General features: G+C 44.1%; 1 protein-coding gene across 10 annotated transcripts in view; it reads right to left on the bottom strand.

The window, feature by feature from the left end:
* The window catches only part of SIPA1L2 (signal induced proliferation associated 1 like 2), a 233150-nt gene that overhangs the window by 104584 nt on the left and 109915 nt on the right, over positions 1-18651 (bottom strand). For all 10 annotated transcript variants that reach the window (XM_065922299.1, XM_065922302.1, XM_065922298.1 and 7 more), the window contains one exon: positions 5982-7696. In XM_065922299.1, the coding sequence (XP_065778371.1) occupies positions 5982-7458 (1477 nt within the window). In that variant the 5' untranslated portion in view covers positions 7459-7696. The remainder of the gene's footprint in view (positions 1-5981; positions 7697-18651) is intronic.

Genomic DNA, 18651 nt, shown 5'->3' with positions numbered 1-18651 from the left:
CAAACACCTGGCATCTCCCCACACACCCACGGGGGATAATGATCACTGACCATGACTCTGAGCGTGCTAATGCAGCTCTGTACACAGTGACAATAGTGTCCACGAAGGAAGCATCGGCACCCAAGGCAAGCTCCACAGCCCCCAGTGGAGAAGGTTATATTTACATACGTTTATTTGCAAAAGAAAAAGCCTAGCAGGATAAAGAGGAACTGTTCCTGGGGATCCTCTCTCAAGAACCGGAGTAGTTTTCTTTCTTTTTCTTTTGCTTCTCTACCTCTTCCTATTTTCCCACAATGATCATGGAACATTTATATGTCATTTAAAAATTATAAACCAAAAAAGCATATTGAAAAGTGAAGATATCACTTTGCTGACGAAGGACCGTACAATCAAAGCCACGGTTTTTCCATGTATAGATGTGAGAATTGGACTATATAAAAGGCTGAGCACCCAAGAACTGATGCTTTCAAATTGTGGTGCTGGAGAAGATTCTTGAGGGTCCCTTGGACTGCAAGGAGCTCAAACTAGTCAATCCTAAAGGAGATCAACCCTGAATATTCACTGGAAGAATTGATGCTAAAGCTGAAGCTCCAATACTTTGGCCACCTGATGAGAAGAGACAACTCACTGTAAAACACCTAATGCTGGGAAAGATTGAAGGCAGAGGGAGGAGGCGGCGGCAGAGGGTGAGATGGCTGGATGGCATCACCGACTCAGTGGACAGGAATCTGAGCAAACTACGGGATAGTGAAGGACAGGGAGCCTGGTGTGCTGCACTCCGTGGGGTCGCAGAGAGTCAGACACGACTTAATGATTGAACAACAACAACAAAACAAACAAACAAAAAAGAATAAATATTGTCAATCTTAGTATTTTTCCCCCACGTTCATAGAAACACATGTTCCCAAACCAGACAAGTGGCTCTCCCAAGACAATATTCCCAAAGGCTGAGACACAATTCTGTCATTTTTCTCTTCACTCCTGAGTCATCAAAGAGGTGCAGATTTATCCTTCTATTTGACCTCTGTTCACCTCAAAGTGACTCATTTCACCTTCTGGAGTCATTCTTGTGTGTGTGACCTGAATGAAGGCATTGAACAGCTTTCGAACTCAGGAGCAACTCGGAGGCACACAACTTCCTAAACAGCACAGGACACAGAAACCCGCCGCCTGTCTAGGCTGGGTGCATGGCTGTGTGTCCAGCCACCTGGGGACAGCTAGTCGCCAACCAGCTGCTCCACGTGGCTCAGTGCCCCCAGGGAAGCTAAGGGGGATTCCCACCAGGTCCACAGCGGGACTCTCCCTCCATCCAGGGGGCCTCAGCTCCCAGGAGGAAACCACAAGCTCACCACTGCTCCACGATGCAGACAGCCTAGCACAGAGCACCACGGTCATCGCCAGTGGAAGGAAGGGCCATTATGGAGCACTCAGGAGGCTGGCCACAATCCCCACGCTCTTTCAAAAAGCCGCCTCACTGAAGGCTACAGACGGATTTGCCCAGACAAGCAGTGCTGCCCACGGGGCACCATGGCAGGCCACTCCCCTCCATAAATCCTTTCACGAAGTTATTCAAAGCCGTTCGGTGACTCTGTGTCCCAGGAATACACGTCGGCACAACACACAGCCATTTCATGTTAACTACCCAGTAGAGAGTCCACCGCCCTATTAGAGCTTGGGTCTTGAAACCTTTCCCAGAGACTGGGAGCCATGTCATTCTTTTGAAAATGAAGTTGCACAGAGAACAATGAAGAATAATGAAGGCAAATAAAAGGCATTCTGGAAAGTGTCAAAAGATTCCTTGACAGCCCTCTTCCAAAGAAAACAACTGAGCGAAGGGAAAAGAGAAAGGGGAAAGAAAAAAGCTACCTTCAAAAACACCCTCCCCATCTGTGCCAGTCTGCCCAGGGCCTGTTCCTGAACAATGCTGTTCCTCCAACGTGTGACGTGTAGGGAGGTATTCCAGTGGTTAAAGCTGGTACAAATCTGGTTTGATGCAAAAATGAGGGGAAATCATTAATTCAATCATTGCACTTTATCTGGCAGATACATGCTTTTAAGCTTGTGGTCCCTGGAAAAATCCTGGCTCCATCCCCACATAGAGGAAGCCTTAGCCACCTGGCCACCAGAAACCCAGGCTGCTGCCTCTGCCTTTAGTCCTTAATGGCTGGACAGAGAGACCAGCCAGGGTAGCAGCTACTATTGTAGCTGACTGCATTTTGAAGTCGCATGGGCCCACAGGAAAGAGCTAAATATAGGAGGAAGCAGGCACCGTCCATAGCTACAGGAGCGAGCTGAGCAGCAGGGCTGGGCAGGCTCTGATTCTGTCTCCTTCTGCTCCCTCCTGGCCCCAGGTCCCATTAGCTGCACCCAGTCAGGGTGCCCAGTACAGAACTGCAGTGCATAAGACAAAGGACGTTGGGGATGGCTGCCCAGCACCCGCATTGTGCAGGCTTTGCTCAGCAGTCTAGGATTCAGCTGTCTGGCTCACTCACAGACCCAGAGGGAGCCCAGCAACCCCAAACTTTCAAACCACATGTCTACACTGACCTACAACTCACCCACAGGTCCTCTGTGCTCAGATTTTTTTCTTTTTTATGTTTTATTTCACACTCAAATCCACCAAGTTTAATGATGTCATTTCTAAAGTCCAAGAAAATGAACAAATCATGAACAAATCAGAAAAAGTGGAAAAAATATGCCACTCACAGACAGCTCTTTCTAACCATCAGGAAGTGATAGTAAGACTTCAAGAGAAAAACTACAAAAAGCAGTTAAGAGGATTAACAGAATCTGGGAAATTTAAGTAATCTCTTGAATAGACCCTAAGGACATTAAATGGATCAGAGGGTGGCAACCTTGGGTGCAGAAAACATTGGTTTTTTATTCTGTGTACACTCTGTAGACTTACTATACTAAGATATGCAAAGGAATGCAAATGAGATGCTAGCAGTAAGTATTTGTATAAATATGCATTATACATAAACACATATATATCCTTTTTTTACATTCTGATGTTTTAAAGGGTGAATCACAAAAACTACTTACTACGACTCGCTGCATAAGGATTTCAGGGCATAATAATTCTAAGAGACTATTTTATCACTAGCATCGACAGCCATAGCTTCATCAATTAAAAAAAAAAAGAAAAGATCTTAAGCAGGAAGTCTATTTCTTCATGGTATCCCTTTCCAAAAATAACTACACTTCTACCTCGAGAGCATCCATGAGCAGAGTTTTATAATGCACTGCCCCTGGATGAGCGATCCTGAGGGTCATGATTTATTTCTGGCATAGACTAAAGAGAAGGTCTAGGGTTCTGTGAGTTCACTGGGTGCAGAAAACACCGGCTCTTTACTGTGTATACACTGTGTAGACTTGCTGCACTAAGATGTGTAAAAGGGACGCAAATGAGATGCTGGCAGTAAGTATTTACTGACCTAACCCCAAACCTAACCCCAAAAAGAAACAGCTGGAGTCAGACTGCAGACAAGCACTCTGAAGACAGAAACCAATACTGAACAAATGCAGAGTGCAGTCAGCTCGAACTTAGCCACGCCAGTGGCAGGATGGTTCACTCACGCAGGAACACGAGCAGCGCCTCCCCCACCTCAGCGCCCCAAGGGGGATGCAGGGTGGAGAGGGTGGCCGGGGAACCGCGTACAGAAAAAGCAGCCCCAAAGAGTATGTCACGAAGGAAGGGGAAAGGAAGGCAGTCACACCCACTAACAAGGTGGGTGAGGGTCCCCGGGTGTTTCATTTCGTGTGTTTTACTTGCGTTTGTGTAAAACACGCTTCTCTGTAGGTCTGTCTCTGACACAGAGTGGATTCTCATGTCTCGGGAATTATCGAGGACACATTGAAAAGCTGAAGACTGAATCACATAATTTCTTGTACTTTTTTTTTTTTTGGCTGTGCCACACATCCTGAAATATCACACGGTATTTTAATGACCTGACCAGGGATGGAACCCATGCCCATAGCATTGGAAACATGGAGCGAAACATGGAACCTTAACCACTAGCCCACCAGGGAAGTCCTCAACTACATGACCTCGGAGGGATGTATCCTTCAAGGACACACAAACAAAAGCAAACATCATTTGTCATACATTACATGTACTTAAAAAACTTCTAAAATAACAACAGCAAAGAACTATTTGTATCTTAACCTTTAAGCCTATTTGTAAAAACACAAGAAACCTATCTATCCTACTAATTTATACATTCATACACTCTTTGAACAAGATTTGCTTAACACTTCCAATATGCACAACAATGCAGTAGGAGCTGTGAAGACATAAAATTTAAAAGATGAAGCCAAGGTACCCGGAGAAAAATATAGGAAAAACTAGAGGCCAAAGAATGAGAAGTATTCATTGTTCACAGTATAAAAGACTATTCAGAGGATGAAAGAGCAATAGACTTCATCAATGAAGACACCCTAAATGGAGTAACCTAAATGGAGGCTGACGTCTGTGATGCTCACAAATTGGCCGAGAGAAGGAAAGAGTAGGTGTTTCCATATCAGGGACCAGGAATCAATGATGGAAGGGAACTGGGGATCTCTAAAGAAGAGATGAGGGAACCCCCTGACAGTCAAGTGGCCAGGGGGCTTCCCTGGTGGCTCAGTTGATAAAGAACCCACCTGCCAATGCAGGAGATGCAGGTTTGATCCCTGGGTCAGGAAGATGCCCTGGAGAAGGAAATGACAACCCACTCCAGTATTCTTGCCTGGGAAATCCCACGGACAGAGGAACCTGGAGGGCTACAGTCCATGGGGGTCACAAAGAGTCACATATATATGGCTTAGTGACTAAAGAACAAACAACAAGAGGTTAGGACTCTGAGCTTCCACTGCAGGGGACACTGGTTTAATTCCTGGTTGGGGAACTAAGATCCAGCATGCCGCGCAGTGTGGCCAAAAGGTTTTAAATTTTTTTAAAACATAAGGAAGAACCACAACAAGGTACCATTACACGCCAGTCAGGACGGCTGCTATCCAAAAGTCTACAAGCAATAAATGCTGGAGAGGGTGCGGAGAAAAGGGAACCCTCTTACACTGTTGGTGGGAATGCAAACTAGTACAGCCGCTATGGAGAACAGCGTGGAGATTCCTTAAAAAACTGGAAATAGAACTGCCATATGACCCAGCAATCCCACTTCTGGGCATACACACCGAGGAAACTAGATCTGAAAGAGACATGTGCACCCCAACGTTCATCGCAGCACTGTTTATAATAGCCAGGACATGGAAGCAACCTAGATGCCCATCAGCAGACGAATGGATAAGGAAGCTGTGGTACATATACACAATGGAATATTACTCAGCCATTAAAAAGAATTCATTTGAATCAGTTCTAACGAGATGGATGAAACTGGAGCCCATTATAGAGTGAAGTAAGCCAGAAAGATAAAGACCAATACAGTATACTAACGCATATATATGGAATTTAAAAAAGATGGTAACGATAACCCAATATGCAAAATAGAAAGAGAGACACAGATGTACAGAACAGACTTCTGGACTCTGTGGGAGAAGGCGAGGGTGGGATGTTCTGAGAGAACAGCATTGAAACAAGTATACTATCAAGGGTGAAACAGACCACCAGCCCAGGTTGGATGCATGAGACAAGTGCTCAGGGCTGGTGCGCTGGGAAGACCCAGAGGGATGGGATGGGGAGGGAGGCGGGAGGGGGGATCGGGATGGGGAACACACGTAAATCCATGGCTGATTCATGTCAATGTATGGCAAAAACCACTACAATATTGTAAAGTAATTAGCTTCCAACTAATAAAAATAAATGGAAAAAAAAAAAAAAAAAACAAGGAAGGATCAGTCCAACAATGGTGGAGGCTCCATAATACAGACCAAGTCCAAGCCCGGGGAACAGCCTCAGACACCCTGATGGTGATGATCTGATGCAAAGCCGCACGTCACAAGTGGCGTCGGGGAGGGACCCCGGGACAGAGGTGTGTCCTTACCTTTGCCGTAGAAGAACTTGCGGTAATAGTAGGCCCCCAGGTCGATGTGCTCAATGACATAACGCTTCACCTTCTCCCTATGGATGGGCTGGTTCTCCCTGGGCACCTCCAGGACCGAGACGCCTGCGTTGGTACAGTGAGAGCTGAGCGAAGACTCGAAGGAGCAGCTCTCCCCAGAACTGAAGGACGACGAGTTGGCCCTGGACAGGGCAATCCGCCGGTCGCCTTCCCCGCCTGTCTCATTCCGGAAGTAAGGGCAGCTGAGGACCAGGTCATTGCTCTTCCCATCACCCTCATCGGCATCGAGGTTCTCCTTGGAGTTGAGGTCCTCCTTGCTCCCCAGTGGGGAGTCACAGCTGCCCGGCGGGCCGGCTGGCATCTGAGTCTGGGATGCCGCCGAGGCCCCGGTGGTGATGTTTTTCCTCCTGCCGACGTTCGCCCGCGTCGCCATGGCTTCGTTGATATTGAACAAGATGCTCTGGACATCATAGTGTGCAAAACAGCGCTGGCAGTTCCAAGGGCGGACCCCCCTCTCAAGACGCCCATCTTCCAGCTCGCAGGTGAACTTGAACGTCTCATGCTCACTTTTCACGGCCCGCAGCTTGCGGAAGAGGGACGTTTCCACTGACTCTGACTTCAACCTCCGTTTGAAAGGCTTGTCCCTGTCTCGCCCCAGGAGGAGGGCGCTGTCCATATAGTCTAATCCTGAGATGCGTACGAACTCGCCTCTAGAAATCTGTGCTGCAGCGTGAAGGCTGGGGGAGATCGCTGGGTCACAGGGGAAGAACTCGGGGAACCCAAAAGGGGCCATGGCCTTATGGTCATAGTTCTCCAGCCGATACCCTCGTAGCATAGCAAAAAAGTTCTCCCCCGACAGGCCCTGCCGGTCGATGGACGATGTGCTTCCGTACTCCCTGTGAAGGGCAGCCCCTGTGTTGGGGTTCACTGCATTTTGGTCTAAGACGTCTTCTGCGTCAATGTCACTGATGGTAACATCACTATTGCTTCTCTGTCTTATGGGGTGCAGTCCTCTTTGTGGGGAGTGCACAAAGATGTCTCCGAAGGTATACTTTGCCTCCACAAAGTCCAGATCGAGTGGCTCCTCCTGTTGGCCATCGCTCCCATCATTTTGCCCATTGTGTATAATGGATGTGACGCTTTCATAGCTGGTCTGGGATCGGCTTTCCCATAGGGTCTTGCAGGTCAGTTCCTTGGAGCAGTCCTTTTTAGGAGGCCACTCAGACACCCTTGCTCTCACACCCATCTTGGGCACGGCCGGGGTACCATTAGCTGGACCACCACTCTCATTGGAACTGGAGGCGGTTAGAGAAGTGGTGGGTCCCATGTTGCCGTTGATGGCTTTAAATTTTCGAGCAAAATAATCATCTGACTGCATGATTCGGGGAGGATCCTTGAACTTTGAAGAGGCTCTGCCGAGTTTGTGCTTTTCTTCTTGTGACTGCCTGGGGTCACTCATGTCTGCCAAGGCAAGGAGCTCCCAGTCTCACCAGAAGACTGCTGTAAACCTAATTACATTGTTATTTACAAAGGCTTCTTCTAGAGCTGTATTTCCTCTTGTTAACCAAACGCAAACAACATCCTCAGAGAATGGTTCCCCCAAAACCAACTTGCTTCTCAGTCTGTAATAATTTTGTCCACCTCCGTCCTTTCCAGCAGCATCCCTTAAGACATCTGGCCAGGAGTGTTCCCTTTACCTGAATTAAAAAACAGAAAATAGCCATTAACGATCACTGCAGCTCAAGTTCAACACACTGCCCACACAGCTTCTTATCTGCCCTTCTCTCCAGTTCCCCCCAAACTGTCAGGAAGTTTCATGGTTCCACATCATGCTCTTCTCCCCAAACACTCTGCCCTCTCACTCTACTTGGCAGCCTAGAATTTACACCACACAATTGAGCAGCACCCTCCCACCGTGGGCCCACATCTGAGCAAAGAGTGCCTCCTCTGTGTTTCCATAGCGCCTGCATCCGCACTGCCATAGCAGTTTCTCTTATACTCTTCTGGTTTCCTGAACACTCTCCTCCACTAGTGAATTGGAAGCTCCCCTAAGCCAGGAGCCATGCCCTTCAACTCCATATCAACATTATCTAAGGATGTAGCTGGGCTTAACTCAGTTAACCAAGCAACATTTCAACTAGTTACAAGAGTAACACAATGGTAATGCAATTGTTTGAGTATTCTTAAACTGAAACAGGTAAACTCAAAATGTCCAGCAGCAAAAAGGTCAGTATCAGGCATTAACAATGAGTTTTCAGAATGTCTTCTTGCAAGCAGATAGGAACTCACAGAGATCCTCCTGACTGTGAGAAGGAGTTTCTAAGAATCTGGTGTCAGGTTCTTAATCTACTGTATGGCACAGAGAACTCTGCTCAATGTCAAGTGGCAGCGTGGAAGGGCAGGGAGTTTAGGGGAGAATGGATACATGTATATATATGGCATGTATGCAATATATGTAATATAATACATATATTATTTCCTCTATAATTTAGATTATCACCAAAGCTGTTCCTAGAAACTGAAAAAAATGACAACCGAGAAATGAAAGAGAACAACTTCTGGCTGATAGTTCTCTGTGAAAATGGTATTTGCTGCCCATCTGAAACTATCACAACATTGTTAATTGACTATACTGCAATATAAAATAAAATGTTAAGGGAAAAAAAAGAATCTGGTGCCTAAACAAGTACAGCTTTCTAGTTCATTATGCCAATAGCAACTTGACAAATGTGTGGGGGAAAACAGAAGCTTAGCGATTTAAAATACGATTCATCTTTGTGGCCGGTAGAAAACTTGACCTCATTAACTCTCCTCTTTAATTATAAATAATTTTTCAATTTATTCTGTTTTCAATTAAACAAAAATATTTTCCAGGTACTACATATTTCCTGAGCTCATGGCTGTCAAGGAATCTTGCTGCTGCATAAGGAATAAAAAAAAAAGAATGATTTTACTTCTTCTGAAAACAATGATGAGAATAAAGGTATAATATAGCTAGCTGCTTTCCCTCAGCCTTCACCAAAGCATAAAAAACAACTGCAGTTCAGTCAGGAGTAATGTTAAAATTCCAAATAGCTGAACAGTGTAAGGACTCATTCCAATGGGTTCTTAATGACTTTCTGATGACCATGTGGTAATCTCCTGAAATAGCAGATATTATGATGGCAGCTTGCTTTCTTCTCCATTGGAGAAAAATAATAAGAAGTTAGAGTGGGCATGACAACATGCTGTCTGCACCCAGGGCAGCTTCATAACTGAGGGAATAATGATATTTTAGGATGGGGAAACCGATAGGGAGTGAGCAGACAGATGCTTCCGTGGATTCAACAGACCAGGATCTGCCCAGGGTGCTCAGAGAGGGACCAGAGCTGAAAGCATCTTATCTATTTCACATACAAGTATTATTTCAAAGAGCCACAGATGATTCAGAATTATAGTTATGCTCTCTATAATTTAGATTATCACCACATCCTTTCCTGGACACTGGAGAAATGACAACTGAGAAATGAAAGAAAACAACTTCTGGCCTGTTAGCTCTCTGCTGAAACGGTATTTGATTCACTGTAGTAGGCATCTACATGATGCATACATTCTACTGATAAGTTCACTGCTTACAGAACACTCAACACAATCTCAAAGGGTAAGAATGACGTCTAATGGTTGGCACAGAGCTATGCGAATTCTCGAGGCATTAACGCGACACTCCTTTTTATTATCTACCACTAGTCTGTATCCTTGTTACAGAAGAAAGAACCATGCCCTACTAAGGATCTAGTTCCAAGCACCGAACTGTGATGTTTCTAGAAATACAATCAGGAACTAAGTGCTCACCACCTCAACAATAACAACATGTACCAAAAGAAATCAGGAGAGAAGGAACGGAAAAAGATAAAAGTTGAAATTAATGGAATGGGGATAGAAAAAACAGACACATCCAAACAGGGGATTTTTTTTTAATTTTTATTTTCTTTTTAATTTTAATTTTTTTAACACCAAAAACATTTTGTATTGGGGTACAGCCAATTAACAATTTTGTGGTAGTTTCAGGTAAACATCGAAGGGACTTGGCCAGACATATACACATATCCATTCTCCCCCAAGCTTTTTTTGAAGAGTAAGAAAATGGATACACTCCTTCCCAAATCTGAAATAAGGGAAAGAGAGAAAGAAAAATCTTACACAAGTTTGGAAATGAGAGAGGAGACATGACCACACAGACATGTCTAAGTGAAATAAAACTAAATGAAAAAGAAATATACCACAAACAACTCTACAGTAACAAATTCAGAAACATAGAAGAAACTAAGATTCCCTGGCAAAACAAAAACTCCCCAAACTGATCCAAGAACGGAAAATTTAAACAATGTGATTACCACCAAAGAGGACAGAAATATAACAACCCCTTTATTCTCCAACTGGGACTTCCCTGGTGGTCGGTGGTAAAGAACCCACCTGTAATGCAGGAAGCACGGGTTCAATCCCTGGGTCGGGAAGATCCCCTGCAGAAGGAAATGGCAACCCACTCCAGTATTCTTGCCTGAAGAATTCCATGGACAGAGGAGCCTGGCGGGTTACAATCCATGGCATGGCAAAGAGCTGGACACCACTGAGCGACTGAGCGTGCACACACACAACACGTTTGATGTGTACCACTAACAACTAAGCGTGCTCAAAGTCAAAACATTCTTGACAGCGTAACTGGATAACACACTCAATCTGAAGCTGCAGCAGAACTCCTGCAAATCCCTTCCTGCCACCTTGTACTCCAGCCCACATTTTCTAGCTTGCCGTAGTTCCCCAGATGAATCTCTAATGACAGAATTATAGAGGGCACCTTTCTTTTAAAAGTATTACTAAAATACTCATATATTTTAACACTGTGATAAAAATAAAACACCTCAAAATAATGACAGCATTTGTTTTTCAGTAAGATAAGTTAGAAATAGTTATATCATGTAATTTTAAAAAGTACTGTGGTTCACGGGGAAGAATTGAAATCAGTGTCTTTGAAAAGCAGATGTCAAGACAGAATGGCAAAGGCACTGAAGAGGGCGAAGTGCAGAAAGAAACAATGGAGAGAACGAAAAGCTAAAGCATGAGCTGGAATGGCCTCTGGAACAATCCAGAATCTGGGTTTCAGACTCTGGGTGAGAGGGAGACGGAGCGGGGCACAAGAGTGTGCATATACGCAGGACGCCCTCTACCAGTGAGCCCGCCCTGCGTGTCCCGCACCAAGGACGAGCAGGGAAGGGTCCCGGGTCAAGGCGTCTGGCTTACAGCAGGCTGAAACATAAGACCTCTCTGTGTTTCTCATTATTTTTAGCTTTCTCCCTAGTTCTAACCTTCTTGTTTTCATGCAGCATGCAGTTGAGAAGTTCTAAAAGACAGGGATTCACACTCTTGGTAGCAAGTGAAGCAGTGAAGGTGTAATCCAGGAAGCATCCTGCAAACACCTGTACACAGCTCTGTTCTTTGTACTGATCAGATATTTACAATCCTCTGTGCTCAAACCTACAATGAATGTCAAGAGCAGGGCAGCACGCCATGTAGCTGACTGGTCATGATTCCCAAAATGATGGAAGGGATAGGAAGAGGATGACATTTCCGAGAAGAGTCTTGAAAGCGTAGTCTGCAGAAATGAGGGCGCTCTGACTGGCCTCCAGACAAAGCAGAGAGCGCACAGCTACAGGCAGGCACCACTTCAGGACTGGGAAAATGCAATCTGCAAAGCACAGAACTCTCTTTACCCAAAGTCGTGCAGGAGGGTGTTAAGTCTGTGACACTAGTGTGAAATACAAGCCAACTATCAGGGTTGGTCTGTCCTTGTCATCCCCTGTCCCATTCCCCATAGCAGCTGCCGAAAGACTTTCTTGCCCCAGCATCTCAGCAAAAACTGCAGTTTCTTACTTCTCAGAGGACAAAGAAGCCAACCCATTTCTTTTGACTTCTGTCATCACTTAATGAACTTACCCTCTTCTGACCCTGTTTCCCCAGACAGAGCTCTCCCTTTCCTTGAGTTCCTTTTTAATGTCAAGGACATCCTCCCCTAATAGTTTCCAATTATTCTTACACTACATTAAATTCTATGGATTTTGCTCTTGAGGGGGGAAAAAAAAAATAAGAAGGTGTAACCAGTACTCTGCGAGCTTTTTAAAATCTACACACAAACCTGTGTGACTTCACAGGTGGTGGGGCAGCTTTGAGAGGAAGGGCTGAAGACCCAACAAAAGGCCACTCAGAGAAACTAAAGAATTTCAGAGTCGGAAGGACCAAGGTGTTCTCATTCTGGTAATGAGAATGGTAATGAGTGGTCTTGGTAATAATTTTTCAAGGACAGAAATGGAGAAAATGTGATATTTAAGCATAATTGTGTTTAAATAGAATGTTTTTCCAAGTTTTCCATGAGACATCAGTGAGTCTTCAAGAGCAACATTATAGTTACAATTGAGCCACTTACCAGGATTGCAGCTGTAGCAAACGGATTGAAGACCACAACACACACAAATTAGGAGCCTCATTCAAGGGGAAAAAATGGTTAAAATTATACGACAGAGTTATAATAAAATATAACTACCATAAAAACATGCATCTTTCATACTCATATTCTATCAGTTCTAACACTAACATGTATATCTGAGTAGGGAATAAAAACAGGAAAAAACATTCCCTAGATTCATCCTCTCTGTGGCCAGGAAGACGATAGGGGTGAGGTGAGTTCATGCACAAGGTCTAGGCACCTGAAGCACACATCTCACGATATCATTATGTTCAAGCATATTCAGCCTGGTATCAATGAAGTTATGACTAAGGAGCTATAAAACAATCCATTAACCTGAATCTTTATCATAGTAGACCACGAACACCAAGGATGTGAAAAAATTTGACAAGTGGACTACTATCCCATAATGATGGTCATAAATGGATATAGATAGTCCGTAATAACCATATTTTGGTAGACCTGGAGAAGAGCATGGCAACCCACTCCAATATTCTTGCCTGGAGAATCCTACGGACAGAAGGGCCTGGCAGGCTGCAGTCCACGGGGTCGCAAAGAATCGGACACGACTGAGTGACTTAGCAACCACAGCACGCATGGACATGAAAGTTCATTTTTAGCCATTTATCTTGAATTAAACATTCAGTTCAGTTCAGTCACTCAGTCAAGTCTGACTCTTTGTGACCCCATGGACTGCAGAACTCCAGGCCTCCCTGTCCATCACCAACTCCCGGAGCCTATGTCCATTGAATCAGTGATGCCATCCAATCATCTCATCCTCTGTCGTAACCTTCTCCTCCCACCTTCAATCTTTCCCAGCATCAGGGTCTTTTCAAATGAGTCAGCTCTTTGCATCAGGTGGCCAAAGTATCGGAGTTTCAGCTTCAGCATTAGTCCTTCCAATGAACACTGAGGACTGATTTCCTTTAGGATGGATGGGCTGGATCGCCTTGCAGTCCAAGGGACTCTCAAGAGTCTTCTCCAACACCACAGTTTAAAAGCATCAACTCTTCGGCGCTCAGCTTTCTTTATAGTCCAACTCTCACATCCATACATGACCACTGGAAAAACCACAGCCTTGACTAGACAGACCTTTGTTGGCAAAGTAATGTCTCTGCTTTTTAATATGCTGTCTAGGTTGGTCATAACTTTTCTCCCAAGGAGTAAGCATCTTTTAATTTCATGACTGCAGTCACCATCTGCAGTGATATTGGAGCCCCCCAAAATAAAGTCTGCCACTGTTTCCAGTGTTTTCCACTGAATTAATGGAGAAGGCAATGGCACCCCACTCCAGTACTCTTGCCTGGAAAATCCTATGGACGGAGGAGCCTGGTAGGCTACAGTTCATGAGGTCGCGAAGAGTTGGACACGACTGAGCGACTTCACTTTCACTTTTCAATTTCATGCCCTGGAGAAGGAAATGGCAGTCCACTCCAGTACTCTTGCCTGGAGAATCCCAGGGACGGGAGCCTGGTGGGCTGCCGTCTATGGGGTCACAAAGAGTTGGACATGACTGACGTGACTTAGCAGCAGCAGCAGCCACTGAATTAAACATTGGGATGGTACAAAAGATAAATATTTGGGGAACTGAGAATATTAAAAAAGAGCAAAATTCATCTCCTTGAGGTTTCGTAACATAGGAGTACCCTACAATTTGTGGAGAATAATTCTTTTGGAGGGTGGACTTTTCACACTGGTGTTAAATGACTTTTCAAAGCACTCCATGTTGCTATTTGGAAGAATTTCTCAATTGATGGCCCTAGAAAAGCAATGCCCTTGGTGTAGTTAATGACTTCTTCATCAGGGTAAAGTAAAAAGTGTCTGAAGGATTCAGTCTCCACTGGATCCCTGTATTGTGAGTCTACCTGATGCTGAATCAGAATCCATGTTCCACATATAATATGGAATAAAAAATAACACAAATGAATGTACGTAACAAAACAGAAACAGACTCACAGACACAGAAAACAAACTAGCGGCCACCAACGGAGAAGAGGAAGGGAGAAGGGCACATCAGGGGCATGAGATACACACCATAAGATGTACTAGTTAAGAAACAAGGCTATGTTGCCTAGCAGAGGGAGTCACAGCAGTTATTTTATAATAAGTTTAATGTATTATAATCTGTAAAAACACTGAATCTCTATGTTATATACCTGAAACTAACATAATTTTGTAAATACTATGCTTCGATAAGATTATATCAATTGTAATTATTCTAATTCCTCAAATTCTTTAATCAATAAAAATGACTTTTAATGATTAAAAAAAAAAAATCCGTGCTCCATAAAAGGGTCAAACCAAAGGTTTCTTAGGTGGAGCTCTTATGTGACTTTCTAAGTGAAGTGGTCATACGCTCCACCAGAGGAGGGTTCTGGATCACACTGTTCACCACTCAATACGGCCTGGCATGCAGCTGGTGCTCATGATTAGCTTCATCCATTCATCTAAACTGGAATGGCTGTAAATCAAACTACCCCAAAGTACTGACCCAACATACTATCATGCCACACCTATAGGGACACAATGACTCTGAATTCTTCTCTTTTTTTGGTTTCGTGACTGGCCCCTCCTCTGATTTTCTTCAAGAGTTGATGTTCCTCATGGACTATTCGAAGCTGCCTTCTCTTTTAATTCTGTCCATTTTCTTGCACAATACTAGCAGTTTCATGTGAATTTCTATGCTGAGGACTCTAAAATCTATCCACAGCCTGAAGATGTCTCCGTGACCATAGGGCTACTGTTAGCAGTAGCTATGTTAGGTTTATAAACATGACTGTACTCTTTGGGGACAGGGATGTATTGAACTCGTTTTAGCTGCTTGATTTGAAGTCAGTTAGTTTATCAATAAATATTCATTCATACATAAATCAATTCTTCCAACTAATATTCTTTCAAACTTTGAATTTAGGAAACATAGAGACAAGCACTTGGCATTTGGATCTTATCAAATCTTTAGGCTGATGCTTTGACATCAAAGGATTATTCCCATTATACAGATAGGAAACTGTGGTCAGTTTCCTGTGAGCTGTGACAGCTCACACCCTCCAGCGCCGCCCCTTGGCATCTGCTCCCCCCGCCACCCACGCCCAGCTCAGGAATGACACCGCCAGCCCCCAGGGCCCAAGCCAAGCAGCCGGGACTCATCCTGCCCTCCGCTCACAGTCCGCCTGTAAACTGCGACCTATCAACCTCATCTTCGGACTGTTCTCAAATCCACACAGACCGTGCTGTCTCAACTGCCACCACCACTCTTATTTTCTCTAGATTATCCTAAAATGCTCCACTAATTCCCCAACACAGGTCACTCAGGGTCTGGCCCATGAGTAGCGATGCAGCCCCTCGTCCTGCTGCTCGAACCCCACCCAGGCCCACACATGCTGCCCTTCATGCAACTTCACTCAGGGGGCTCTGCACAGGGTGCCCCCTGCCCAAACGCTCTTCAAGACTTCTTCCCTCCACTCTACTAATAGGTGTCAGAGGCGAGATCTCAGTTCTTAGGTGAGTTCTCTGGAAGCCTTCTCAAATCTTACCACTGGTTCTAAAGTATCTCAGTGCAGGCTCCCCTAGCAGCCTGCCTCCTTTCTCACCATATATTAACACCATACACACTATTTTATACCAGCCTGCTCACGTGTCACTAACCCCCTCTAGACTCTCAGTTCTGGGCAGGCAGAGAGACTGCTTTGCACGTGATGGTCAGCAAGCAGCCAGGCTCTACCACAGGCTAGCTGAGACCACAGCAAAGTGACTTATCCTTTCTGACCCTCAGTTTCCTACCTGTATAGTGGGAATAATCCTTTGATGTCAAAGTATCAGCCTAAAGATTTGATAAGATCCAAATGCCAAGTGCTTGTCTCTATAATTCCTAAATTCAAAGTCTGAAAGAATATTAGTTGGAAGAATTGATTTATGTATGAATGAATATTTATTGTAAACTAACTGACTTCAAATCAAGCAGCTAAAACGAGTTCAACACATCCCTGTCCCCAAAGAGTACAGTCATGTTTATAAACCTAACATGGCTACTGCTAACAGATTTATGTGCAAAGACTAACAGAACACAAAGCAGAAACTGAACTGCAACAGCTAAGCTGATTCTCCAAGAGGCAAACAGAAGCTTCCAGAAGATGAGTTCAGTCTTCAGTCATGTGCCAATCACTTCACAACTACAACTTCTAACGACAACAATTTTAGGGGGACTTCCCTGGTGGGCCAGTAGCTAAGACGCCATGGTCCCTGTGCAGGGTGCCAGGGAACTAGCTTCCACATGCCACAACTAAGGGTTCACATGCCACAATGAAAGATTTCACATGTCGCAGTAAAGATCAAAGATTCCAGGGTGCCTCAGCTGAAACCGAACCAGCCAAATAAATAATAAATAAATATTTAAAAAATTATTTTAGGGACCACAATTGAAACCCACCAGGCTCCTCTGTCCATGGAATTCTCCAGGCAAGAGCACTGGAACGGGTTGCCATTCCCTTCTCCAGGGGATCTTTCCACCCCAGGGACCGAACACAGGTCTCCTGGATTACAGGAAGACTCTTTACCATTTGGGAAGATTCACAGCTATATTATAACAAGATTATTCTGGAGTTGGAACTTCCAGTTTGTCAGTAAAAAATAGGAACTCACTCCTGGTGTAGTAAGCTACTTTCAGCCATCCCTCCATCCATGTATGTGTATGTCAAGAGAGAATAAACAAAGAACCATTTTCTGAAATGGAATATCTTGATCATGGAATTTTTCCAAGGAGACAGATGAACAGCTGCGGGTATTGACTATTTCCTGTTAAATCTTTTAAATTAGAAAGAGATAAGAAGAGATGGCTCTGCACCTCTTTCCCTCAGGAGGTTATTAGTTATGGCAATTTTTCAGTCATGTGGCCCCTGACTTACAGATGACACAGTAGGAAATCAGACATTCCAATTAATAATTTAAGCTGAGGCATTTGTGTCTTAGGAAAACACAGTAAAAGAAGAAAAGAATTTCTATTTGGTGCCAAGTGATTTAGACTGTACCTCTGCTATCTGCATTTAAATATCATAGAAAATAATCTGTTCTATTCTTTAAATGAAGGGTTAGTGACACTAGGTGACCTTGACAGGGACTGAGCATTTTATAATAAAAACCTGGGAGGCTGGAGCCTTAAAAATTACATTTAGGGATCTTTCCTATGGTTTACCTGAAAGAGAAGTAATCCTCTCACTTTCTTCTCACTCCTGGTATTTTCTAATGAATCCACAGTGAAAACTCTTACAGAGCAAAGGGTCTGTCTCACCTCGCTCAACAAAACTTAAATCAATCAATACTATTGAAAACTGAACTAAACGTACAAAGCAGCTACCTTCAATGCGTTCTTTGTTAAAACCCAACAAGTAGACCAGAAAACCATTCAATCTGAGGATGCTTCCTTTCAACTGAACATAAAGGGCATGAAAAGAAAACCGCACCAACCTAGACAATAGTCTAGTATTTGATTTTTTAGAAATAGTAATTTTAGCAGCAAATACACAACAAACTCCATTCACTAATCACACACTCTTCAAGCTATCTTCTCATTGTGCTCGTTTATTTGAATTACAGGATACTGAGTTTTGCTGAACAGCTTTATGAGGTTTATTGTGTGATACAAAAACCCTTTTGTTACTCCAGTAAATAAACGTATTCAGTTTTATTAGGCCCTGGACTGGATGATGGGGGCCTGGGGGAGCATTAAACATGAATGACAGAGCTTCTTAATCCTCAAGAAGCTTCTTAGCTGGGTGAGAAATGTACATGCATAACAAGCAATAGGAGAAATGCAGCTAAAAAACAGGACCCCACTTCTGACACTATTTGTAGAAGGCACCCTTCTGAACACCAATAAAGACAACTGTACAATACATGTGACTCACACTCATCACCTGAAAAACCTCCCTAAGAAATAAGAGATGTGGGAGAAGACTTGTACAGAAAGATTTTCACTCCAGAACTTTAAGACTGAAAATTATGATATAAGTTTAACAGCCAGTATGTGCATGCACACTCAATCACTAACTTTTGTCCTATTCTTTGTGACCCCATGGACCATGGCCCTCCAGGCTTCTCTGTTCATGGAATTTGCCAGGCAAGAATTTTGGAGTTAGTTGCCATTTCTTTCTCCATGCGATC

This window comes from Muntiacus reevesi, chromosome 2 (genome assembly GCF_963930625.1).
Source record: "Muntiacus reevesi chromosome 2, mMunRee1.1, whole genome shotgun sequence".
Taxonomy (NCBI): Eukaryota; Metazoa; Chordata; class Mammalia; order Artiodactyla; family Cervidae; genus Muntiacus; species Muntiacus reevesi.
Note: the sequence above shows the minus strand (reverse complement) of the source record. Positions and strands in the feature narration are given on the sequence as shown.